This window comes from Neolamprologus multifasciatus, chromosome 7 (assembly GCF_963576455.1).
Source record: "Neolamprologus multifasciatus chromosome 7, fNeoMul1.2, whole genome shotgun sequence".
In the NCBI taxonomy this organism is placed as follows: Eukaryota; Metazoa; Chordata; class Actinopteri; order Cichliformes; family Cichlidae; genus Neolamprologus; species Neolamprologus multifasciatus.
In genome coordinates this window covers 45,108,021-45,133,835 of record NC_140445.1, presented here as the reverse complement: position 1 = coordinate 45,133,835, position 25,815 = coordinate 45,108,021, and the positions used below count along the sequence as shown (strand labels likewise).

The 25,815-nt window shown below is 40.0% G+C and overlaps 1 protein-coding gene across 1 annotated transcript; it reads right to left on the bottom strand.

The window, feature by feature from the left end:
* Positions 1–13,193: 13,193 nt before the first annotated feature.
* Positions 13,194–25,145, bottom strand: rerglb (RERG/RAS-like b). The gene is made up of 5 exons (XM_085168114.1): positions 24,822–25,145; positions 21,557–21,613; positions 20,729–20,802; positions 19,178–19,326; positions 13,194–18,368 (listed from the first exon to the last, which is right to left on the bottom strand). The coding sequence occupies exons 1-5, from the start codon at positions 24,871–24,873 to the stop codon at positions 18,083–18,085; spliced, it is 618 nt and encodes a 205-aa protein (XP_085024240.1). The 5' UTR covers positions 24,874–25,145; the 3' UTR covers positions 13,194–18,082.
* Between the last annotated feature and the right edge of the window lie 670 nt (positions 25,146–25,815).

Below are 25,815 nucleotides of genomic sequence, written 5' to 3'. Positions count from 1 at the left end.
GCATATAGGCCATCAAGACAGCTAACGATCAGCAGACTAATTAATCAGCTGATGTGGTGCAAGTGAAGCTCCAGGTTCCCTCTTCATTTGCGAGACACATGGGAGCTAATTAGTTCAATTATTAATGCATCTAATTAAATAGTTTCTCTGGGTAATCACGGTTACAGTCTCGCCCTCCATCAGTTCCTGTAATAAATGGTTCTGCGATGTGTTAGACCTCTTTTGTCCTTTATTTTGACATACACTAACTCCAGTGCAATGCCTGGCCCTTACTAAACATTACAGGCTATTCACAGGCCCAGACCCCATTAGGCTAATTGCACTAAAAGCAGTCTGTGGCTGACATTAAAGGTGAGCTGTGGTTAGGGCTCTAATTAGCAGTCTGTGAAAATAGGAAGTCTTTTGGCCATCTGCTACAGCTTGCCATCCTGCCTTCAGTGTGAAAAGGGCAGATACAAATTTAGGTAATGCTTTTTTTTAGGAGGGCTGTTTTCATATATAATGCCATGAGGGGCCACTGCAGGGAGCACAGTTTTTAAAAGTAAAAGCCGAATTTAGAGAAGGGAATACCAGGAAGCTGCTGCATTTTGTGGGATGCTGTATATAGTTCAGCATGTGAAACCACAGGCTGTGTTTTCATTTCAGATATAAAGGAGGAAAAACAAGGGTCATTTAGGCTTGGGACTTATTTTCAAACATCTACTGTGCTGTGAAGGGATTTTTTTTATGTGTAACTTTGTCGGATGTTTAAACAAAATCTAAAAGAACCAACCTGTGTACACAAATCATAGACGTTTCTCTTTATAGAAGCAAAAGCTTTTCCAGTCGCTAAATGAAAAGCTACCCTTTGGTCCAGAATGAACTATAGCAGCAGCTATTTGATAGATCTCCATGATCTTTTGTATACATTTATGATGAATCATGGTGCGTCTATTTGGTTATTCCGATAACTTCTCATGAAATCATCCAGCAGAAATTTCTACATTATATTTATTTTGCAGCAGGGTGGCTTAGTGGTCAGCATTTAGCCTCACAGCAAAAGGCTCCCGGGCTACACCTGCAAAGCTAGTACCATTTCCACCAGCAAAATTTGCATGCTAAAATGCTAAACTAAAAATGTGACAGTGTTAAATGGCATCATGTCAATTTGGTTGTTGCGCAGATGTTAAGCAGCTAGAATCAGCATTTAAAGAGTAATGGTAACATAACAAAAAGTTGTGGAAGTGTTGTTCAAAATAAACTTTCATGACAAATAGAATAATTAAAATCAAATATTTATTTAATATATTTATTTAAAAGAGCAGAACTAATTAACAATACACGTACCAATTTTTTTTTGTTTTGCTTTTGTTTTGCTTTTCTTTCTTTACAGAGCTTGTAAAGAGAGCTTTGCACTCACATCCACATGCTGTAGCTGTGTGCTGTCACCAGGGGGCGGTGTCAGAAATCTTGAAAAAAGCAGTCTTTGGTCAGCTTTTATGTTTGTCCTGTTGTTGGTCCTTTAGCTTAGCTCCAACAACAGAAAATAGCCATATTCAAGCCTACTGCCTAACCAGTCAGCATTCTACTTAGACCCAGTGCTTTCACCATTGGGCTAACTGCTCTGCAGTTGGTGGGGTTTTTTTCTTTGTTTTGTTTTAACAACTCTATGCTAGCAGGGTGGCCTGGCAGTGCAGTGGTTAGCACTCTTTAACACCTTCTTTCATTACACCAAGAAGGTCCTGGGTTTGAGTCAAGCAGCTGGTGAGGCCTTTCATGTTCTCCCCGTTGCCTGTGAATGTGAGCGTGAATGATGATCTTTCTCTGTGTTCCAGATAGGCTCCAGCCTTCCCATGATACTGAATGCATGCATGCATGCATGCAAGCAGGACTGTTTAGGTTACCCAAAATCCTTCACTCCTGGTAGCATACACAATTGTGGTACCTTGAATTCCACTTAAGTATGTGAAAATGGCAAGATGAATTTCTTGAAAACTGGACGATAACACTAACATTTTTATATTTCTTACACAAAGCAAAGTGCTTTACCAGACAGGCTTGGCTGATTGTAACAGAGCTGCACCTGGACTCCCAAGAGGTTAGATTTCTGAGAGTAAGCTTGTTTGTTCTGATTCCTTGGCTGAGCTGGATGGGGAAACCTGCCAAAGAAATTCAGATTTTAGGACATAAAGTGCTTTTAAACAAAGCAAGTAAATCTCACAAACTCATCCAGAAAGTTCTGTGACTGCTGCATTCAGGTCATTTCAGGATCAAATGCAGAAATCATAAATATATAGGTATTTATTGTCATGTTGTGAATAAAGGACCGACCAATTCAGAGATGTGTAATCAGGTTTAATTTGTGTTGATTAAGAGAAAACCTATTTTTGGACGCCAAATAAATATTTTTAATATCACACTGTTACAAAAGTAAATAAATATCACCATACTATATCCGTTGTCACTCCCGAGACGTAACATGGCGACGTTTTGCCACGTCCCGCGGCGTTCCTGATGAACGCAAAAGGAGACCTTCTGCGTTTTTATGGTACGCGGCGGGTTATGGCTGAAATCCAGTGCAATGACGCTCCCGCGGTAATAGACGTTCCAGCCGTGTATTGCAGCCCTAAACCTAACCTTATCCCTAGCCCTAACCATAACCTTTTCCTGATCTTAACCAGGACTTTAATGATGTTAAATAGCGTGTTTCTAAGCAATTTGAAGAAAAAGAGCGAACATGTGTAGATTGAGTCCATACAGTTCTCATATTTCCTCATTTTTCCGAGGTCGTCATTTAGGAACGTGATGGGTAGCCAAAAACGTAATATGTTGACGATTTGTCACCTAGCGTAAAATGTTACGCTGTGGGAGTGAGAACGTGTTGGCTGATAACAGGTTTTGCTGTGCCTGAGCAGAATCCGAGTAACACTGCTCCATTACAGTACACTGCTCCACCCCGCTGTAACTCAGGTGGCAGAGCAGGTCAGCCACTAATCAGAAGGTCGGTGGTTCGATCCCAGGCTGCCTCCTGGCTGCATGCCAAATATCCTTGGGCAAGATACTAACCCCATGTTTGCCTACTGGTGGTGGTCAGAGGGCCCGGTGGCGCCAGTGTCCGGCAGCCTCGCCTCTGTCAGTGCGCCCCAGGGCAGCTGTGGCTACAATGTAGCTTGCCATCGCCAGTGTGTGAATGTGTGTGTGAATGGGTGAATGACTGAATGTAGTGTGAAGCGCTTTGGGGTCCTTAGGGACTAGGAAAGCGCTATACAAATGCAGGCCATTTACCATTTACCATCCTAGGAAATTTAAGATGTCATCTTGTACCTGACAATTTGGGTCTTTTTAACAGTCAACATTTAAGTCACCTGCTTAAGGCTGCTTGGTATAGAGATTGATCTAGTAGTGAGAGAAGCATCGAAAGTTTCAAGGTTTTGGTTTTCAGCAGAACAGTGAATTTCTCTCTGTGAGTTGGGGGAGATGCACTGCCTCAAATGAGGGAGGTCAAGTATTTCTTATTTATGAGTCATAGGAAAACAGAGCATTAGTTGGACTGGTGCAACGTCAGCAGTGTCAGACTGTTGTGGTGAAGAGAATGGAGCAGAAAGACAAAGCTTTTGATTTGCCAGTCCATCAACGTTCCAACCCTCACCTGTGCTCATGAGACATGGGAAATGACGGAAAGAGTGTGGTAGTTCAGGCATCCGATTGGAAACCTTTGAGGTTTTCTTGGTCTGTCCCATTGCACACTTACTAGAGTGACTGTGTATCTCTTGTTCCCTAGGAACACTTCAGTATGTCTCTCAAAAGAAACTGCAAAGTGTTGCTGGAAAGAACAACATATAGAATACCCTGCTTAGCCTGCTGCCACTGCAACACAACTTTAGATAACCAAAAGATAATAGATGGATGGATAAATGGATGGATGTTTAGTGAGGTCCCATTGTAATGCTTTTTTGATCTGAGCGCAAGCACTTTATCCATCACTACCTTCCTGGTGAGAAACTTAGGAACTTCACATCCTCATACATACTTCTCAACCACAAGGTAGGGAAAAAAGATACCCTTCGTGATTGTTCTCTTTGACTCTGTTGAGACTGTAACACGATGAGCATTATGCAGTATTTAATAACACTTAAAAGTGGCCACTGAAACGATACATTTACTGAGGTCAGACGACACAGATCCTTGTGGTCTTTTCCCCATAGACTTCTGTGAAACCAAACTTCTTTGTAAAACCAGAGGATTTGCTCTCCATTAGAGGGAATGCAGGTTAAAGGCAACTCACCATTGACTTGGGCAGTGTATATCAAAGTCAGCAAAAAGACAATGCATATAAAAGCATGTGTTTGGATCCATGTGTGAAAAAGGAGAAGAATATGGTGTTTATTTAATAGTTTATTTTTAATAGTGATATTGTTGAAAAAGGACTATCTATAGTACACAGAGCATAAAAGATTTGCCTCAAAGCAAAAAGTGAATATCGACTTTAAAAAGTGTTTTTTAGATTCTTGTCTCAACAATTCAAGAGCAATGAGGGCATTTGACTCACTTTCTCTACATATTTTTCAGCAGATGGTGTTTCATCCTGCCCAGGGGTAAACAACATTTTTGACACTTTACTGTGCATATTAATCACAAGAAATTAAAAGTAGAACTGACATTCTGTTTTTTAGAAAAGCCGTTAAAGTTAGGATGATATGTTTAGAGGACACTCTCACCTCATTAAAAAGGTCAGGTAGTTTTCCGAATATTTATTTTAAAAGTTGATATTTAATACAGTACTCTTTTTTTTTTTTTTTTACATCCGCTATAACATCAAAAGCAGATGCAGAGAATCAGGGGAACCACAAAATGAGAGCACCATCAGTCCATATTTTCAAGTATCATAACCCAAAAGAAATGCCACAGTGATATTACAGTGCTGTGAAAAAGTATTTGCCTCCTCTCTGCTTTCACATTTTTTGCATATTTGTCACATTTACATGTTTCAGACCATCAAACAAATTTTAATATTAGACAAAGATAACCCGAGTAAATGCAAAATGAAGTTTTTAAATGATGATTTCATTTCTTAATGGAAAAAGCAATCAAAGCACTGATCAGTCACTGACTCTGCCGACTCAAGTTTTGCTTTGAAGAAGCAGCTGGAACATTTCAAGTACTTGCTCATGGTGCTATACAGTCATTTCCACCCGATGAATCCAAGGTCCACTACTGACGATGCGTCCCAAATCGTAATATGATCATCTAGATCAGATCTCTAATTCCCCCCAAAAAATGGCAGATTAGCTTGGGTAAAAGACCAAAAGTTGAGGCACACAACAATGTGTGCTGCTGGTAAAAATTTCTGGTCTGCCTTTCCTCATAACAGCAATCCCTCAAGATTCTCAGCATTTAAAGCAATGCATTATCAGGGATGACAACATCTAGTCCTTTTACTGAACCATGAGTGGTATAAAGAAGGAATGGTGAGAAGAGTGCGTCAGCAAGCTCAGAAAAATGCTGGACTGATGAAACTTCACCAGAGAGGTTAAAAGATTTCCTGAATTCTGCCTTATGACATTCTTCACCTACTCTGATAGTCTTTACTTCATACTCCACCTGGGTCTGCCAGCGCTGGACCTCTGTCTGCCTCTCAGTCCAATGCCTCCCCAGAGACAATAGTTTTTACTCCTGAGCTTCTCCTCATCTTGAAAGGGTCTTTGTCACAAGCAGGCAAGTAGCAAGCACCTTCCTCCTGACAACCTCCCGTCAACCAGTTCGCCTTCCAGTAGGGATTCACTTTCACTGTTGAGCACCACTGCATCTTCCAGAAGAATCTCTTAGTCCTGCTCCATCTTCTAATCAAACCTCATAACCCTCAAATCTGTTCTTCTCTGTGTTTTGCCCCAGTCTACATCCATGACCTGTTTTTGTTTTCCAACACCTAAGATCAATTTGTAGAGTTTTTCATTTCAGTTAGTTCCCTCTGTTCCCTTTCTGCCACTCTATCAGTCTTGTCTTTCTTTTTTGTCTTTCACGTGACAAACAATCAAAATTAGTGGTGGTAGTGTGATGGCTGTTTTACTATTTCAGGAAATGGGAAACTTGCTATATTTGATGGAACCACGAATTCTGCACTACCAGAAAATCCTGAAAGGGAATGTCCGTCCATCAGGGCCCTGTGTCTCAAGCACACTTGGGTTATGCAGTGGGACAATAATCCGAAACACACCAACAAGTCCACCTCTGAATGACTCAAAAAAACAAAAATAAATTGGAAGTTTCTGAGTGGCCAAGTCAAAGTCCAGATTGAAATCCAATTGAAACACTTGATCTTAAACAGGCTGTTTATGCTCAAAGTCTTCCAGTATGGTTCAATTAAAGCACTTCTACAAAGAAGAGTGGGCCAGATTTTCTCCAAAGCAACGTGAAAGACTGGCAGTAATCGGCCTGGGTGTGGCTAGTGAAATTAAACTCAGCTCCTACCAAAGTCATTTAAAAACTCGACCTATTTTTGTTTAATATTAGAATTTGTTCGATGATATGAGACATGTAAGTGTGACAAATATGCAAAGAAGAAGACGAAGAAGAAAAAGAAGGAATCAGGAAGGGGACAAATGCTTTTTCACCACACTGTCCATTTCAAATAACTTCAAAGCCAGCACTGAATAGCTCCTTTTCCATGGCTTATATGTTGGAAAGAATCTTTCCCACTTTCAAAAGCGTTTGGGCAGCGTTCCTCTGCTACAGATGCAGCCTGTCACACTTGAAGGGTATCTCTTTGATCTGCGAGTCTAAAACTTGGCAAGAAAACTTCAACAACAGTTGTACAAGCACAAACCTTTCCAGTTTTGCTTTGGAAAAGCTGTAACACAATGTATTTGCGTATGTCTCTTTACATATGTCTGTTCTCTATTTGAGTAAACCAGGAATCTAAAGCTGCCCTGTCCAGCTGCAAAATGCTTTAATATATTTAAATATAGTAAAAAAAAAAAAAAAAAGAAAGAAAAAGAAAAAAGTAGCCTAAACACATATAATCTAGTTACATTCCCTTAAAGGCAGAGTAGAATATCTATATTTTGGAAGGATGACAAGATTAAAAGATCTTGGTATAGTATCTTGGTATCAAATCCACTGTTCATCCATTTATTACAGTAAATATGAGGAATTTTTAAAATGAGTAGACTCAAGCCCAAACTCTTGGGTCTACTCGGGAGTTTGGGTCTCAGTAGAGCCTTCTGAAATGGAAATGTGCAAATAATTAACTGTACTTTCCAGCGGTGCCAGCACAACAACAAATCTTGGTCCAAAGCATGAGTGAGATACAATCATTAACATTAGCTACATCTGTGTTTGTCAAATCAAATGTCCAGTGTGAGAAAAGCTTGTTATCATTGGCACTAAAGTCACTTATTCTAGCAACACTAGCTCAGCTGCATCTGTGTGTCTGCATATCATGTGTTGTGCAATTTGAGGCTGTAATACAAAACATGTCATCTCATTCAGCTGCAGGCTTGTCTCCTGAAGTCTGAATTAAAATAATAAAACACACACACACAAAAAAAAATCCCCTCTCGCCCCTGCGGGTGGTCTATCCTTCAAGCTCAGGTCCTCTACCAGAGGCCTGGGAGCCTGAGGGTCCTGCACTAGCTGTTCCAAGGACTGCCAAGATCAAGGACCAAGATCTTGGATGTTGTTCCTGGGATCTCCTGGAGCCACTCGCCTAGCTTGGGAGTCACTGCCCTAGTGCTCCACTGCGACCACTGTTACCTTCACCCTCCACATCTTCTCAAGCTCTTCTCTGAGCCTTTGGTACTTCTCCAGCTTCTCGTGTTCCTTCTTCCTGATGTTGCTGTCATTCGGTATCAATACGTCTATCACTATAGGCGTCTTCCTCTGCTTGTAAAGCACTACTTTGTCTGGTTGGTTAGCCACCACCATTTTGTCCGTCTCTGGAAGTCCCACAGGATCATAGTCATTCTCGACCACCCTAGGGGGGATCTCCCATTTTGACCATGGGACTTCCAGCAATACTCAGCCCAGATGTTCCTGTATACTATGCCGGCCACTTGGTTATGGCGTTCCATGTATGCCCTTCCTGCTAGCATCTTGCACACTGCTTTTGTGTGCTGGATTGTCTCAGGGGCATCTTTACACAGCCTGCACCTGGGGTCTTGCCTGGTGTGGTAGACCCCAGGATCTATGGATCTTGTGCTCAGAGCTTGTTCCTGTGCTGCCGTGATCAGTGCTTCTGTGCTGTCTTTCAGTCCAGCTTTGTCCAGCCACTGGTAGGATTTCTGGATGTCAGCCACCTCCTCTATCTGCTAGTGGTACATACCATGCAGGGGCCTATTCTTCCATGATGGTTCCTCCTCTTTCTTGGGTTTTTGCTGCCTGAGTTATTCACTGAGCATGTGGTCGGTTGGAGCCATCTTCCTGATTTATTCATGGATGTTTGTTGTCTCATCCTGGACTGTGGTGCTGACACTCACCAGTCCCCAGCCTCCTTCCTTCCGCTTAGCGTACAGCCTCAGGGTGCTGGACTTCAGGTGAAACCCTCCATGCATGGTCAGGCGCTTCCTAGTTTTGATGTCAGTGGCTTCTATCCCCTCCTTTGGCCAGCTTATTATCCCAGCAGGGTACCTGATCATGGGCAGGGAGTAGGTGTTGATAGCCCAGATGTTATTCTTACCGTTCAGCTGACTTGCCTGACCCTCTGCAGGTACTTGCTGGTTGCAGCCTTTCTAGCAGCCTCTTAATGGTTCCCATTTGTCTGTGGGATCCCCAGGTACTTGTAGCTGTCCACTATGTCTGCATTGTTGCCTTCTGGTAGTTAGATCCCCTCAGTTCTGACTAGCTTCCCTCTCTTTGTTAACATCCGACTACACTTCTCCAGTCCGAACAACATTCCAATGTCATTGCTGTATATACTGGTGGTGTGGAGCAAGTCAATGTCGCATTCAATCTTGGCATACAGCTTGATGTCATCCATGTACAGGAGGTGGCTGACAACTGCTCCATTCTGTAGTCAGTATCAGTAGCCAGTCCTGTCAATGATCTCACTGAGGGGTTCAGGCCTATGCAGAACAGCATTGGGGACAGAGCATCTCCTCGGTAGATCCTGCACTTGATGGTGACTTGAGCTATTGGCATGAATTTGGCCTCTAGTGTTGTATGCCACATTCCCATTGAGTTCCTGATGAAGGCTCTTAGGGTCCTGTTGATCTTGTATAGATCTAGGTATTCTAGGATCCAGGTGTGGGGCATCGAGTCATAGGCCTTATTGTAATCAATCCAGGCAGTGCAGTATATATATACATATATATGTATTGTATTTGCATATACACCTACGCAGACTTACTCATACATAGCATACATAAAATTACATGTTTTGCTGTCTATAAAGATCTTTGTTTAAGGCAATACAACCAGTGATTTTTTTTTTATTATTATTCACTGTAGTGTAATTTTACATGGAAGGTCTGATCGAGCTGACACAAAGAGTCAGAGGCTATTTGATACTGAAGTAATATCAAATATCTCATTAGATTTAGCTTATTTTGCATCATTAGCACAGGCAGATATGAACATCTTGCATAGCAGTATTTAGTAGGGGTGCAACGATACTCGTATCGATATCGAACCGTTCGATACAGTGCTTTCGGTTCGGTACGCATATGTATCGAACGATACAACATTTTTAATTTATTTTATCAACTTTCCTTCTGATGATGCTGTCTGTGTTGAGCGCTCAGTGGATCTGCGCTCGACAGTGCAGCCTAGGCGGAGTAGTCGAACACAGATTCACTGAGCGCAGGGCAAGCTAGCGAGACAGAAGCTAGGCTAGTTGCAACATGGCAAATTGAACCTCCCCCACCCTCATTCAGATCTGGCGTTTGGAACTATTTTGGTTTTCATGTGATGTATGACCCTGAAGGTAAGCCTGTCATGGACAAAAGTAAAACAGTATGTTGGATGTGCCAGCAATGCTCAATTGGTGGGAACTAGTGTGTTAGCGCAGTTAGCTCGTTAATGTGTTGACGTCTTCCAGCCCCACTCATGAGGTGATCCGCGGTAGCTCGTTAACGGAGATTTGCCGTGTTGTGACGTTAATGTCATTTCAGATTTACGCTGACAGCACTAGTGGGAACACAACCAATATGACTGCACATTTACTCCGACATCATCCTAGTGCAAAGACAAGTGGAAGCAGAGAAAAACAACAAGCAGCATGCTACAAACTTTACCCGAGTCATTTAGACAGCCGTTAGCACACGATTCTCCTTATGGGGACCTGATATGTTTAATATGCTGCTGAGAATATAGCCCAGAAGAAGCGTATAGTATAGCTTTTATTTTGGAAAGAGACATTTCTCCATAATAAACTCTCTTTTCCAAAGATGAGTGATTCCTCAATCAGATACAGGGCTCGCAAAATCGCTAGCCCGACGGGGCTTTTTTCCAGTCGGGCTACCAAAATCTATCTCTGCCCTGCCCGTCGGCCTATCCTAGGAAGGAAAAATATATGTCAATGCTTTTGCATTCTTTTGGAAATGTAGCTGGGTAATTATGTCATTGGCATCGGCCACTGTCAATATGTGACATACTGAAATCGCGTTTGAATTTGCGCTTGTTTTTTGCTTTCACTTTGCAATCGCGTGAACTGTGTATAGAGAGCGACAGTACTGATTGGTGAGTGATGATAATTTGCGCACCAATTCCTCTGACATCGTCTTATCAATCGTTAGCTTACTATGCAAACATGACAAGTGAAATCTCCCGCAGCTTAAACATGTGAGAGGTTGATCGCGCAGAGAATCGCTGAGCGTTATGTTAGTGCGTGTGTAAAAGCAGCAGGATATATATTTTAGTTCTGCTGAGCCAAATAAGACAGGTCAGCGTGAAGAAGTGACAGCCAAAGAAAAGCTTACCACAAAACGGAAAGGTTATGACAAATCAGACTATAAGGAAAAAAGAAAGTGCAGCTTTATGGTTTCATGGACAAAAGAATTTCTGTGGCTGCAATATGACGAGCTAAATAACCAGGGCTGCACATAAGTGGTCCGCAGGTGCGCATTCGCTGTCAAAATAAAAACCCGCACAAGATAAGAAGTTGCAACGCGTGTTTGCGTACATAAGATTTTCAGGAGGACAGACATTTGTTTAGAACTCTTAAAGATGTCGAAGAAGCTCCTTTAAGCAGTTACTGTGATGTTCCTCCACCTCCAAAGAAATGTCAGAAGGAGTCCGAACCACAAAAGAAGCGCGTATTCTCTGAAAAGTGGTTGCAGGAGGTGAGCTGGCTTCAAACAAATGATGAACGCACAGAGATGTGGTGCAGAATGTGCCGTGAAAATTTAATAAATGACAAATTAATAAAAAGGCATGAACATTTTTTTTGTATCGAAAAAATATCGAACCGTGACACCAAAGTATCGAACCGAACCGAACCGTGAATTTTGTGTATCGTTGCACCCCTAGTATTTAGTGCACAGACAGCAGGACATCATTTTTAGTGTAAGAGGAGACAGCGGGATACCTTAATAAACCATTAACAACTCAGATGATCTGAAAAGGATTTCATTATTCTGTCCTTGATGCATAAAAATATCACATTCATTCATATTATCTATCTGTACATTAAAGATATGAAAATAGGAGGCTTATTTCAACAAAGTTAACCTTAAATTTTTGTATCTCTATTCTCTCAGATAGGAGATGTCTCGTTTTAGAAACAAGCTCTTCACATACATTCATCAAGCAATCACTGTGTGCACTCATTTAGCCTGACACACAGTGCACAGTACATGGCAAAAAGAAAAAGAAAAAGAAGAAAAATATTGTCCTTGAGTCCTGCTCAATCAACTTAAATTCTTGTTTTCATAAACATCTTAAGAGAAAACATGTCTGAATAAAGATAACTAGCTTTAGTCCTAAAAAAATATCAACCTACCACATCAATATGCATTTTAATTGTTTTTTAAAGAACAGTCTGACAAAACATTTTCACTTCTATTTATTTCTGTAGCCAATTATTCCAGCCAGATAGTTTGGTGGTGAGAGGTGAGTGAAGTACCACCTGTTTCTGTTCTAATGTGGATCTGTTTCCTTGGAGGTTCAAATCTTTGGAAGACAGCCAATCCCCTGTCACTCTGACTAAGCTGTCGGTTTTTAGATTGGAGTGGGGATGTGCTCACCAGCTGTGAGATTAAGGGGAACTGATCGATGGCCTTTCTGATTGGCTCTTGGGGTGTCCCAGCAGCATCCAATCCCCTTGGTTCGGATGGTTGTCCACGGCCGAGCCAAAAGCAATTCTTCCTCCGCACAGGGGCCAAATAAGATCACTGACCTGAAGCTTCGAGGCCACGCTTGGAGGTTCTGTCTCCATTTGTCTGCGCTCCTCATTTCTCTGGAAAAAAGGAGAAAAAAATGAGACAGTCAGAAGACGAGAGGGGAGAGAGATGAAAAGATTGAATAAAATTAGAATTTGTATGAAAGGCATGTTGCACCTTCGCACATTTACACTTTATTTTTGCTCAATCTGCATTTTTCTGACACCTTTGTTGTTATTAAGCTCTAATGTCCACTGTGTTCTGCACTGTTCTCTCCAGAAATTACCTGTCAGTCAAACTCAGGTGGGAGGCACTGTGATGTGTTTTTCCTCAGATTTGCTTCGAGTCTCTGTAGGTGGGGCTGTTTTCGTTTTCTCTTCTGTTCCGCCACATCGAGAGCTGTTTCTGCCTACCACTGCTTTTTTTTATTCAAAACAAACAGCTTTAGCTGCTGCTCAAAATGTAAAATTCATGACTTCCTGTGCGTCAAATGATTTCTTTTTCTTTCTTTTTTTTAGGAAGGGGGGGGGGGCAGTGTTTCTTGGGCATAAAAGAATGCCTGCAGGTATCTAAGAGTATGAACGTGTCCGGGAAATATCCTCACAATGGAGCGAAATGATATTTGATGAGGAAAAATGTTCACTGATCCCAAACAGCTGTATCAAAAAGACTCGTGCAGAGACATGGCTTTCATTTGCCTCCTGTGTTGCAATGATGGACACTGTCAGGAGGCTGCACTGCTTTCTGTTTGCTCTTCACCAAATATCCTCTGATTGGATGTGGTGAGGCAAAAGGTTACAGAACAATCAGAGGAAACTATTTGTTCAGAAACTTCAAACTTCAACTCTAACAGATGTAATCTTCATCTATCTGTGCTTTAGCCCTGATTTTACTTGGCTGAGCTGATGATGGGTATTTAAAATATAGCTCTAATAAGTAGTGTGAGATTTCTTGGCCTGGCACGCACAGTAAATAAATACCTTTTTATTTTTATTATTTATTTTTATTTAGATTATTTCTTGAAGTAAGTAAGATTCATTTATGGGAAAATTCCAGATGGGTGGCTTCAAAGCCACGTGTTACACAGGGGCATTATTACCCAAATTCTCCCGCATTATTCACCTCTCCATCGCTGACACAGATCTACAGGTCAGTGTATTTATCACTCTCTTTGTCATCATTTTCCATCCTTTTGTGAACATTTTGCATCACTCTTTTGTCCCATTTCATCCCCTGGTATAGGTTTTTTTTTTCTATATCTTTATTTATTTATTTTTTCAGCTTGTCTTGTGTCTCCAGATCCCTTGTTTTGCATCACTCAGCAGATGTTTTGCTTCTCTTTGTGGTCTTTGCATATAATGCTGACTCACATCTCAGCATTTCATTTGAAAGTTGCGACCATCACAAAGGCCTGTTCTTTGTCTCCTCTGGAAGAAATCATTTTTCTATTCTGAGTTAACGGGATACTGACCTGCTCTCTGAAATCTAGAGAAATAAGGATTAAAAGACAAAGTAATGGTCAAACTAATTATTCTGTCTAGTTTCAGGATAACAATGTGGTGTAATCTCAAGAAAGGCTCATTTTAGACAAAGTTCTGTAGAGCAACGTTCAGCTTGTTTTAGTTCTTTTTATGAAGGGCCAAAACAAGAAGGAATGTCAGAAGAACAAAAATGATCCAAACCTCTGAGGTGCATTTAGAAGAAAACAGCTGAAAAAAGCAGAGTTTGAAATGTTCCTTTCCTCTGGGTTTGTAATCATTCGACTGACTTCATAACAAGAAATGTTAACAGTGTCCTCTTTGAGAGGCTCTGACAAGGAAATCAAAGGCAAATTCCTTACATAACATCAATTGGCAAATGAAGCAGTTTCTAATTTATATATTTCAAGTATTACAGATACCACTGTATCTCATCTCTACCTCCTATTTAGTGGTACACACTTGTACCTGGGTACCATTCATGTATTATCTGGGTAATTGCATCACAAATCAAAGTAGCAAAAACATCTGAAGTTAGATTATATTTGTTTTCGTACATCTTTGAATAGCTCAGGGTCATAGCATACACATTCTTACTCATATGTGGTACTTAAAGACACGAGCAATCAAAATGAGTCAGTCAGAAAGAAAAACACCTATAAGTGGATGCAGATTTTCCCTCACATGTTGAAAAAAATTTGAGTCTATTTATATTGGTTTTCCTTAAATTTGCCACTCACCTTCATCTGAGACCTGCTTTCTGCTTTGGTCTCTTCCTAAGTTTTAGCAGTAAAACATCAGAGTGGGACACTAAGAGGAATACAGCTATTATTTATGGCATCTACATTACTATGTGTATTTCCCCCCTTAACAAATTTTTAAAAAAGGAAATTTCTGCTGTAAAAAGTAAATAAATAAATAAACTATCGATCTGGTTTGTGTGCAAATTTGTCGCCTCTCCTGGGCAAGAAATTATTATTATTATTTATTTTATTTTTTTTATTTTATTTTGCCTGTCCCGTTTGGCTCTTTTGCCATCAGAATTATTGTCTAAAGGCGAAGAAAGATGCCCAACGGACTTACTTTACCAAATGGACCATCCCAGCCTTGCCGTAATGGTATATTTGATTCACCTTTTATTGTTTATTTTATTTTATTTTCACTTGCTTAATACGGGACAGACATGACAGGGGAAAAGAAAGAGGGAAAGAAAAACAGCGAGGAAGAGGGACGGGGATAAAGGGCAAAAAATAAAAAGCAACAAAATAAACAGACAAAAAATACATATATCAATCACTTGAATCACCTGTTGAGGAAGAAAAAAGGGAAAACAAGCAGAAGAAAAAAATAAGAGCAACATAATAAACAACATCACGATGATCTATGGGAATATAACAGTAAATACTAAATATTAAACATTATTGTGCAGCACGTAAGATCGACAGTGCACAGTGTGCTTTGAGGTAGCAGCCAAAAAGGGTGTAGTTTGTGTGTGTGAGCACCCGTGTGTACACCTGTGAGCATGAGCGCGCTTGTATTTAAAAGGTTCCTTCATGTAATGATCTGCAGGAAATTATTAAACTCAAGGCCAGATCGTCATCGTGAGCTGTGCTGCCATCTAGTGGAAACGTGAGGGAGCGTTGCTTTGTTTAAGAGGCTAAAATTCAGCATAACAATGGAGCTTCTCCCCTCCCTGCTCTGCCTCTAGTCTTTCTATTTTTAGCACAGGAAATTCTTTTTTTACTAAAGGCTTTAGAGTAAGGCCCTCTCTCATGGACATCTAATTAAAATTAAGCTCAAAGCGAAACAGCAGTCCCCGTGAAGAGCTAAAACAGCCATCAATGTTTAACTTTAATTTCCTCTGGAATAACCAGTGTTTTTACAGCATTTACAAAAAAGAGCATTCATCAACAAAACACTGCATAGATGAAGATATTTTTCATGATACACAGTGCATTCCTTCTGTACAAAATCATGGTGACATAACTGAGAAGAAGTTTTTCTTTAGAAGAAAAACAGCATTTTGTTGAATAAATTTCATGCCCTCACTTGGTATGTGTTATTTCTACAGTATGGTGTTAAGTTTTTAGGGCATTTTCTTCTTCTTTTTTTAACTCAAATAAATACAAGATTAAGATACTGAATCTATACAAAATGCATACAGTATACAACCGAAGCTGGGTACAATGTGCAACAATAACAATGTTAAATTAAAATTGATATCACCTTGTAATAGATGCATTATTTTCTAGTCCAATTAAATACTATTTTATCTTATCTGTCATTAAAAGCAAACAGGATACAACAACATATGACATACAGGTTCCACCTTTACAATAAAGTAAGACTAAAGGGTGCATAGGAAGAGTCTGAGTGTCAGTTAAAGAACACACAATGGCCAGACAGCCACACAGCCATGCACTGATATAGGTATATGCCTCTCACTTGGCACAGACACTGATGGGTGTAGCTGCTGGTTTGTGAAGTTGGTGTTGTTTCGTCTTTTTAAACCACACATCGCCAATGAAGCAAACCGAGAAGCCAAGGCACACTACACACTGATTGTATTTGACATGTCACTACCCTAAGTATTATAATCTTCTTCATCATCTCCAAAAAAGACCTGAGAATCTGAGAAAGCACACATCTATCCCTGCTATCACAGGGCAAGAGGCAGGGTGCACACTGGACAGATCTCAAGACTCCAAAGCTAACACAGAAGAATCGCCAGTTAACCCAGTTCATGTCTTTGGACTTTTCCATTCAACTAAATAAATTGTGTTAAATGTAACGTTCAGCATTTTAGTGATAATGACCACAGCTAAACTAAGTGTTCATACAGCAGGAGCTGTTAAATAAACTATATTATGTATTAGACAATCAGAGGATTTACACAGTATGCGTATTACAAATCACAGTTCAGTGATCCAGTAAATAAAACATTATGGTTTCCAAAGAGTGGCATTACTATGAGAATATACATTTAACGTGCATTTAAAATAACCATGTAATATCAATTATACTGTCTCTAAAATATTATACCAGTATAAAAGGATGCTGAGCAAAAGACTACACAACGCTGAACTATAGGGGCAATACTCTGGTAAAGTAAAGCTAACTGAACCAATCACAAAATGAAGGCATGCAATATGGTGTTGAAAGTTTCATTCAGTGTCATCACTGTTGGCCTACACTGTACTGATGCAGGAGTCGGTGATGCAGTGCGAGCGTTCGACAAATAAAAGACAGCTGATCAGCCTCCCATGTTGTGTTGTTGGAATAAGATAAAAAGATAAAGTGTTAAGGTAACCTTTTTTCATATGTTTAAACTACACCAATAAATCAGACAGAAATTTTGCCTAGAAAGTAGCCGTAGCTATGTAACAGATTGTTATCGTTGCATTAAAAACCTGATAAAGTATTTAAAAACTGTTAAAACAACTAAAATAAAACAAACGAAACAATTTTTGCAAGAGCTGCTGATTGCTGTGGAATGTTCACGTTCCACGTCTGTTTTCAGTCTCTCAGCCAGATCCGATCTGTTTTTGGAAAGTGTGACCAAGTACAGTCAGTGATTGGAAACCCATAGTCTAATAATTAACAATAAACATGTTTTTTGACCTCTGCATATTTATACAGGGAGCAAGTGCTCCTACACATAGCTCCTCATATTGATGCTTCTACAGCAGCCCACGATGGACAAGTGGAACTGTTTCTATAGAAAGGCTATTTTGGAGGCCAAATTAGGTTTAGTTACGTGCTTAGAAAGTGACAGGTATTCAGTTAGTTGCAATCTTTATCCTCTAGATGCCGGTACTACACACAGGTCCTTTAAATATAAAAAGTAGGCATTTCACCAAAGGTTCAGTTAATACACATTAAGAGAAAAAGAATAAAAAGTGTATGTAGTAAATATCTTTTTATGCTTCCCTCTCCTGTATAGTGTTGCTCTACTTAACATACCTGCTTTTTTTTTGACTGCCTCACTGTATTTGGCCCTTTCATCAGAGAAACATACCCAAGGCAAAGTCAAAATAACCAAAGGAAAAACAAAACTTTGCCAAGATATATATTTGCCTGTAAATTTAGTAACTATGGCCATCTGAATCTTTCCACCAACCACTCATGTTGCTCATGATATAAAGAGGCTCACTGTTTCTGTCATTGTCTATACACTCAACCGTTTTCTGCTGAGTGTATAGACCAACACATTACACATCAAACCCAACACATTAAGGATGCATCCCCTTAAGGGCCACGTACAGCAGGGACATCTCAGTGTCCGATTAGCTGCTAACTGTACTGGGATCATCATACGGACTTCCTCCTCTTGCCAAAAACATTGTTGATGAGTTTGGCCATAGACTTTGAGCCGCTGTAGCGTCGTCTGTCAGCGCGATACTTCAGGTGCTCCATCACCTGCCGGATGAGCTGTGTGAAGAGGTTGGCAATGTCTTGGTAGCTCTCGGCTGCTGAGACCTCCTGGAAATTACAGCGGTTTTCCTGCGCCAGACCGCGGCCTTCATCCTCACGCACCTGACGAGCATGGCAGAGGTCCTGCTTGTTGCCAACCAGGCAAACAGGAACATCCATCTCCCTGAAAAACAGACAGCAGGGAGGCGTTAACACCATCAGTCTGCAAGATGACTGAGGATAGCAATATGAAGAGGATGCAGAGGCAAATGTGTTTTATTTTACAGCTTTTGGGTGCTTTTGCTCACAACATTGCAACAATTTTGGCTATTAAACAACCTATCCTATCTTTCTGAGCGTAAAGCAGATGTTTTAACTAGCTGTGCTTGATTTACATTCACATAATCCAACAGTTCCACTTGTGATCTACACCTACATTTATTCTCAAATACCTGTCATTAGGCTACACAGCTCTTCCCTCCGTGTTATCAGGATGCCTTGGCATGCTGCCAGGCAGCCTGATAGATGTAGATGGCCTGTTTGTTTGTTTGTTTTTTCACGCTTAAATTTATCAGACACCTGCGCTGGCAATCCCTGTAAATCATGAATCATTTATGAGTTTGAGTTTGTAGGAGGGCAGTCAGGACTCCCAGCATTCCTAGAATTCAAAAGTGCATGTAGATTCATGTCCAGTTACAAAGAACCTAGGGCACAGATACTTTGTTTTGTTGTTTTCCTGGAGCGTTTTCAGCATGTTCAGTTCATATAGTGGGTGTATGTCATTTTCCGGACTTGCCACTTTACTTTAAACCTTTGATTACTCATTCTTTGCATGAGGATTTCATCTGACATTTGAAATTGTAGAATTGAATGTAGGATTTTGCCTTCATTTCAAAACAGGCATTGTTGTAGCACCCAGAATTACTGTTAAATAACAACCAATCCAAACATCCATTATATGTCAGCAGCATCTGTTATTAAGTTTCTGCTGACCCTTTGCAGTTCTCCATGCGTGTCTCCCGAATCTGCCGCAGGATGTTTTTGGCATTGATGAAGGAAGTGCGGTCACTGATGTTGTACACCACCACAAAGCCATCTGCCCAGTCCACTGGCTCTTCAAGTATACACCTGGCCTCCGAACCCTGCCAAGAAGAGCATGTGCTTTTATGTTGGTATCATCCAGTTTGTCCCAAGTCAACGTGCCGACTGGGTTGATTTTCCTATGGAGCAGGAAAAAAGAGTTGGAGCCTGTATCCTTTACACTGTGTCACTTTCTATGGATGGCATTATGATAATATAGCTGGATACCATTATTATTTCTATAGATGTGTTCCAATGCTGAAAGCACCTTGTATTTTTATTTTTAGTTCCCTGTTTTGAGCAAAACTGAGTTGCTTTTATACTTTTTTGACAAATGCACATTGGCATTACTGTCTTCCCATTGATTATACAGATTTGATTTTATTGCTCTTTTTGCTAATCAAGCATCTTACAGTTAGTTTTCATACCTGTAATATTGAAATGCTTTCCTTTTATGGATCCATAGCATATTGGTTTACAAATTTGCTCAGCAAGCAGAGGGTTGCTGGTTCAGTTCCATCCAGAGATACAAATCCCTTTTGGAAAGTGTCAGAAAATGCATCTGGTGTAAAACCCTGCCAAAGGAAACTCACAGAGCTAGCTGCTGTGGCAACCCTCTGTGACAAGTGAGCAGCTGAAAGTCACTAATACCAGAAAGCATTTCAAAGTGGTGCCTTAACAATATCAGTAACACCAGTAAATAAATTCAGAGTGAGCCTACAAGCGTTTGTGACCTTGACATAAACAGTGTAAGAAGGGCTTGAGGCCTGAGTGCTATAAAACCCAATTTTAAACCTTTTCTCTTTACTGACTTCTTTTAATGCAGTCCGGGTCAGAAGGGCTGGATTGTGACTCTGTGTTCCTTATGGGACAGCAATATTACAGGGGGTCTAAATGACAAAGACAATGACTGATTTGTGTTCTCCTGAGCTAGGGTACTCCAATAAAACACTAACGTTGTAGTAAAGTCCCTCTCAGGTCTTTAGTTTTGTTGAATGAGAAGTAAGAGGTTTATATGGCTCTCCTTTTTTTCAAAGGGACATTCATCTCCTCAGGATACTCTCATAAATCCTTATATTCCCACACTTGCTAACTCTAAGTGAACACATGACCACAGCTAAGCCACAGGCATCTCTCCAGCAGCCTGAAAACAAACCACTGTTTTGATAGATAGATGATAGATAGATGAAGGCAAACCAAATTTTGGTTATGGCCCGACAGTCAAACAAAATTACTCAAGAATGTAAAAATTGACTTTCTTTATGAGTAGTTTAGGTGAATTTTCTTGAAAAGGCATTATTCTCATCAGTGTCAGATTTTCATTTTTTTAGTTTGTTTCCTGTCAGTGGTTTGTCGGTGGTCCTCCAGATGAAATGTTAGAAGAACAACGGGAAAAGTTGGTGGTCCTGCTGCAGCTCTGCTTTTCTAATATATTTCTGTTAATACTAAAAACAAGAGTCTTACCTGAGAGCAGGGGTCAAAAACCTCCAAATTCAGCTGCCTGCCTTCGATCGACAGTCTTTTGTGGTACAAAGAGTCTGTGGAAGAGATACAAAATGCATAAATAACAAAATATTGATGGATGTCAAAATTACACATGGAACATGTCAAAAATGTGGTGTTTGGGACTTTCATCAGTTTTTAGTAAGACTTTCAAGACACAAATCTATTACCAGGTATTAACATTACCTACCATGAATTTGTCACGAATCTACTTTTACTACAAAGTTTGTTGTTGTTGTTGTTGTTTTACAGGAACTGGACTGCTAGTGTATCAAGCATAATTTAAAAGTTGTGATGGGTCAGACATACATACACAAGTATATATTTTGACTTTATTGTTATTTATTTTAACTTTCCATGTCTATTCACTGCATGACTTGTAATCACGGCTAACAGAGCTAGAGTAGCGTCATTGCTGCAGAAGCATCAATGCCTAAAGCGGTAATGAAAACAGTGAAAACCACAGTTACATCATTACAATAAAGGATATAGGATAACAGCATCTTTATGATAAACACAAATATAAAATAGTACAAAAATACAAATCCATTAGATATCCAACTATACTATCAGAAATGTTGAGCTAAAACACTGGAAGCTGTGTCAAAACAGTTACACGACAGGATTGTCTACATTACCTGCCTGCAAAAGGTTTATTATCCAAAAGGACAATATTTTCCTTGTCCATGAATGCACAGGTGAAAATGTTGCATCTCTAAGTGGATGAGAGCAATCTTCTAGACCAAAACCTCATCAAAGTGCCATTATATGAAATCTGGAAACACTTACTGGTATTTGAGGCATATTCACCAATAAAGCGCCTGGTCAGGAAGCGCACGAGGACAGCTGGAGAAAGGAGATGAAATGGAAAACAATAAAATGAATCATGACATCATTACACACTCATCTCAGTGAAGAAGGGTGGGGGAGCCTTGTTCACCCCAGCAGGCACAACACCGTGTTAAATGTCTCCAGGATTGGAGCGATGAAACTGAAGCCCCACATAAAAGAATGCTGCACGGCTTTCCTGGAAGGTCTGTGTGCATATTTGGCAAGCTGAATAGTTAAATCCCCCCCCCAGCCTGTGCTTTGCCTCTACACTGCAAGCTACACATAAAACTGACTGACTGGGCCAGTTTTGGTCCCACAAGACAATCAATTTCAATTAAAGGCTGAAGTTTCAAGTGCTGAACTCTGGAAGCTTGCTCCTAATAGTGGGCCTCTTGAGGGGTTGTACAGAGGTTAGGACACGGTGACACACAAACATGGATATGGACATTCAACACTTAGGACTTAACACAATAGGAATTGTCCTGGTTCCATTGTCACACAAAGATACATTCAAAGATAAAAGACGCGTTGAAAGCAACAAATAGAGCAGAAGGGAGCAGAAAAACATGTCGAATGAACTCAAGCACCCACATACAGCTTCCATAAGCTACAGCATCTCCAAGGTAACGGCTCTGCTTCACTGCCAAGCACCAAGAATGGCCATGTCCCATTGTTTTAAAAGGTTTGTACAGTACAGTCTGAACCACCCTCTCACGGACAGAAGCAGAATCATAAGTAATGCTTTCTCCTAGACAGCATTTTTAACAAGAGCTTAAAAATCCAATCTGAAGTGTGTCCAAACAGGAGAACTGAAGTATGGTTGCATGAACTGGTTCCCCCGAAGAACCCATAAAAAATACTAAATGGTCCAATGTGCACACATGAAACTTAAAATAGACATAGAAAAAAAACAAGCAAAAAAACAAGATAACAAACTATCACTGCAACACATCAAAGCCAGTGAAAGCCAAGATCAAATTACACTCTAAACAACACCACAGGTGGAGCAGCAGGCCGATTGACTTATTGATAAAACATGTTGTGCTTTCCTCTGTCCAGCCTTGAACTAAGCCCTGTGACTGAGGAGTTTTAAAACAAAGGCAGATAATCTCTGGAGGGAGAAATGGTCTTATTAGTTTAGTTAAACCTCAGTGAATGGAGCCAATAATCCACTGTTGTCTTTGGTTATGTAATGCAAAACCAGAGCTCACACAATGCTGGAAGAAAAGAGAAACATGTTTATTCAAACTTGGAAGTGTTCACAGCTAAAAATAATTACTGTTCATTTCTCAAGGCCACTCTTCCTGGACCGCAAATAACAGTTAAAATCGCATGCCAAAAAAAGTTACATGCAATTAATTAATATTAATTTCTGCTATCATTCAACCTAATGTTTTTGGGGTTTTTTGTTTACCGTGTTTCTGAATGAGCTGTACTTGCACCATAATAGTCACGCACCCAGTCATTTCTGCTGTTTTCATTATGGGTATGACATGACATGAACCCAGCATAAACCTGGTGGTACCCTGGTGATTTGCTTAGCTCTGATTTAAGTTTTAGCTGTAGCCTGTAGAAGTGTCGAGAAACACTAAGAAGAGATTTTTCCACTCTGTGAATTGATTGTGGTTTGGCTCTGTGGGAATATTCATAGTTAATCACACTTTTCAATCACCTTTTCTTGTCAAAGTTTACAAGAAGTCTTCCTTCTCTCTCCCCAACCAGTCGCGGCAGATGGCCGCCCCTCCCTGAGCCTGGTTCTGCCGGAGGTTTCTTCCTGTTAAAAGGGAGTTTTTCCTTCCCGCTGTCACCAAAGTGCTTGCTCATAGGGGGTCATAGGATTGTTGGGTTTTTCTCTGTATGTATTATTGTAGGGTCTACCTTACAATATAAAGTGCCTTGAGGTTACTTTTGTTGTGATTTGGAGCTGCATAGATAAAACTGAATTGAATCAAAAATCAACTCTCATGCTCCATGGCTGGCTAGTTAAAAAGTACGCCTTCAAAAATTTTAAACAAAACTTGTTTTGTGGTTAAAGTGACATGTTTTCAAGTGTTAGCATATTGCAATCAAGAGATCTATCCAAAAATTACACTTTCCTTTGGTAGAAGACAAAATAGACAGATCTCAGATAGTTCACAGTCTCAGCAGTATCATCATGTTTTGACTGGAAAGTTAGAAACAACAACAAAGAACCACCAAAACTTCTTTTCAGATCGCAGCAGATTGCAGCGCCTCCCTGAGCCTGTTTTTTGCCGAGTTTTCTTCCTGTTAAAAGGGAGCTTTTCCTTTCCACTGCTGCCAAAATCTTGCTTGTTGAGGTTTTCTTCAGAATACTGTCAGCTCTTTACATTATAAAGTAACTCGACACAACAGTTGTTATGGTTTGGTGCAATATAAAGACACCCGAATTGAACTAAATAGCTGTTAAATCATTATATGATGGAGAGCTTTTGTGGTTTTACACATCTGCATTACTGTTTAGAGCACATATGTAATAACATCTCTAAAGTATTTATGCACATAATTCTGTCCAGCATCTGTTTTGATGAAGACCATGATAAGTTCGCCCAAGCTATGCAGAGCAGGATCGTACTCAGATAGAGCCGTGAGTCACATTCTTTAAAATCTTTAGCTCACCTCAGAAAAGTGTGTTAAGCTACATTGTGTATGTTCTATAATAATTACAAAATCTTTGGCCCTAAATTTAATATAACTGAGACACTGAATGTCTGAGAGGGGAAATTCAAACATGTTAAATCAGCCACAATTTGTCACTTTATCATTTAATTGTTTTTAATTTTAGTTAGCAACAATTTTGATTTAATTATCAGTTTTTCAAGAACAAATACCAACTCTTCTGATTTACCAGTTGTCTTATGCACTGCACTGTAAACTGAATATTCTTTGAGTTTTTGACTGATAGCTAAGCAAAAACAACACAATGTAGCATATAACCATAAAATTAAGAACTTGATGACATTTGTTGACCAGTTGATTAAAAAATAAAATGATGATAAAACACGCCAAACTGCTACATTAGCAGAGACGTGTTTAAATTCAGGTAATAAGCAAAATAAGCAAGTTAAATGAGGTGGTTTGAAGTTAAGGCATCATAACTTCCTTGTCAGCAGACTTGACAGTTTTTACAGTTTTTATTGAGATACAAGTATAAAGAGACACTTTTTCTCCCTTATAGATCACTAAATCACTCTCAAGTACTTACCTGATTTCCCAGCCCCCTGGCTTCCCAGTAGGGCCAGCTTGATGTCGTTCATGCCTGTGTTGTGTCAGGTCCTCAGCTGTATCTCTAGCTGCAGTTCTGTGTTGCGTTTGGTATTTAGGTTAGCCTCAGCTCACTAAACACTCCTTATCGTTGAAGCAGAGTGGAAGTACATGACTGCCCTCCCCTCTCTTTCTCTTCAAAGAGCTGTTTCACATTTTAAAACCAGAGGCAGAGGAGAGTGGGGAAAACAAGCACCCTCCTCTTTGGTCTCTGTCTCTCTGCCAGGAGCTCTTTTGCGCGCTCTCTCTCTCTCTCTCTCACGCACCTCTCATTTTTCTGTTTTCTTTCGCTCTCTCTTTTTTCCCCTCAGTCTGTCTGTTTTCCTTCTTTCATTCCTCTCTTGGACCTATTTCTCCTCTCTGCCTCTGCCCCCTCCTATGCAGAGCTTGCTCAAAGGTCATGACTGACTAAACCTATTGTGCCGGTCCTTCTCTTAACATTTTAACTGTGGACTTGCTTTCATCTATGGATTTTAGTGCTATTTTTCATGGGGTAATGGTATAATGGTATGGAAGCCAGTTATGCTTGTTTGCCAAGAAATGGTCAATATAAGGAAATATAGAATTACAAGAAGCAAAAATAATGCATTACCGCAATGAGTTACATGGTAATGAAAATATATTTTTAAAGATAAATGACACAAAACCTGTGATAATGTTGAGTGAAAATCTCTTATTATGACACTTATCATAATAATGATAAGTATCATAATAATGATAAGTGATAATGCTTTGAAAATTGTGAAGAAAACTCAAAACTACAGTTTTATATTTTAACACATTGTAGCTGATATTTTCAAAGTTTTGCTGTGAATACCATTTACATAATGTTTATCTACAAGAGAAACTAACTTTGAGGGAACATCAGTGCCAATTAAAATAATAGATGGGGGGGGGGGGGGGGGTGTATATCATTAATAAACATATCTGTTTCT

Bases quoted from the DNA above. Each gene is read 5' to 3' on its own strand.
- rerglb (XM_085168114.1), bottom strand. From the start codon at position 24,873: ATGAACGACATCAAGCTGGCCCTACTGGGAAGCCAGGGGGCTGGGAAA. The intron at 21,614-24,821 runs GTAAGTACTTGA...TCCTTTCTCCAG, and splicing joins CCAGGGGGCTGGGAAATCAG to CTGTCCTCGTGCGCTTCCTG. The intron at 20,803-21,556 runs GTAAGTGTTTCC...TCTCTTCCACAG, and splicing joins TGAATATGCCTCAAATACCA to ACTCTTTGTACCACAAAAGA.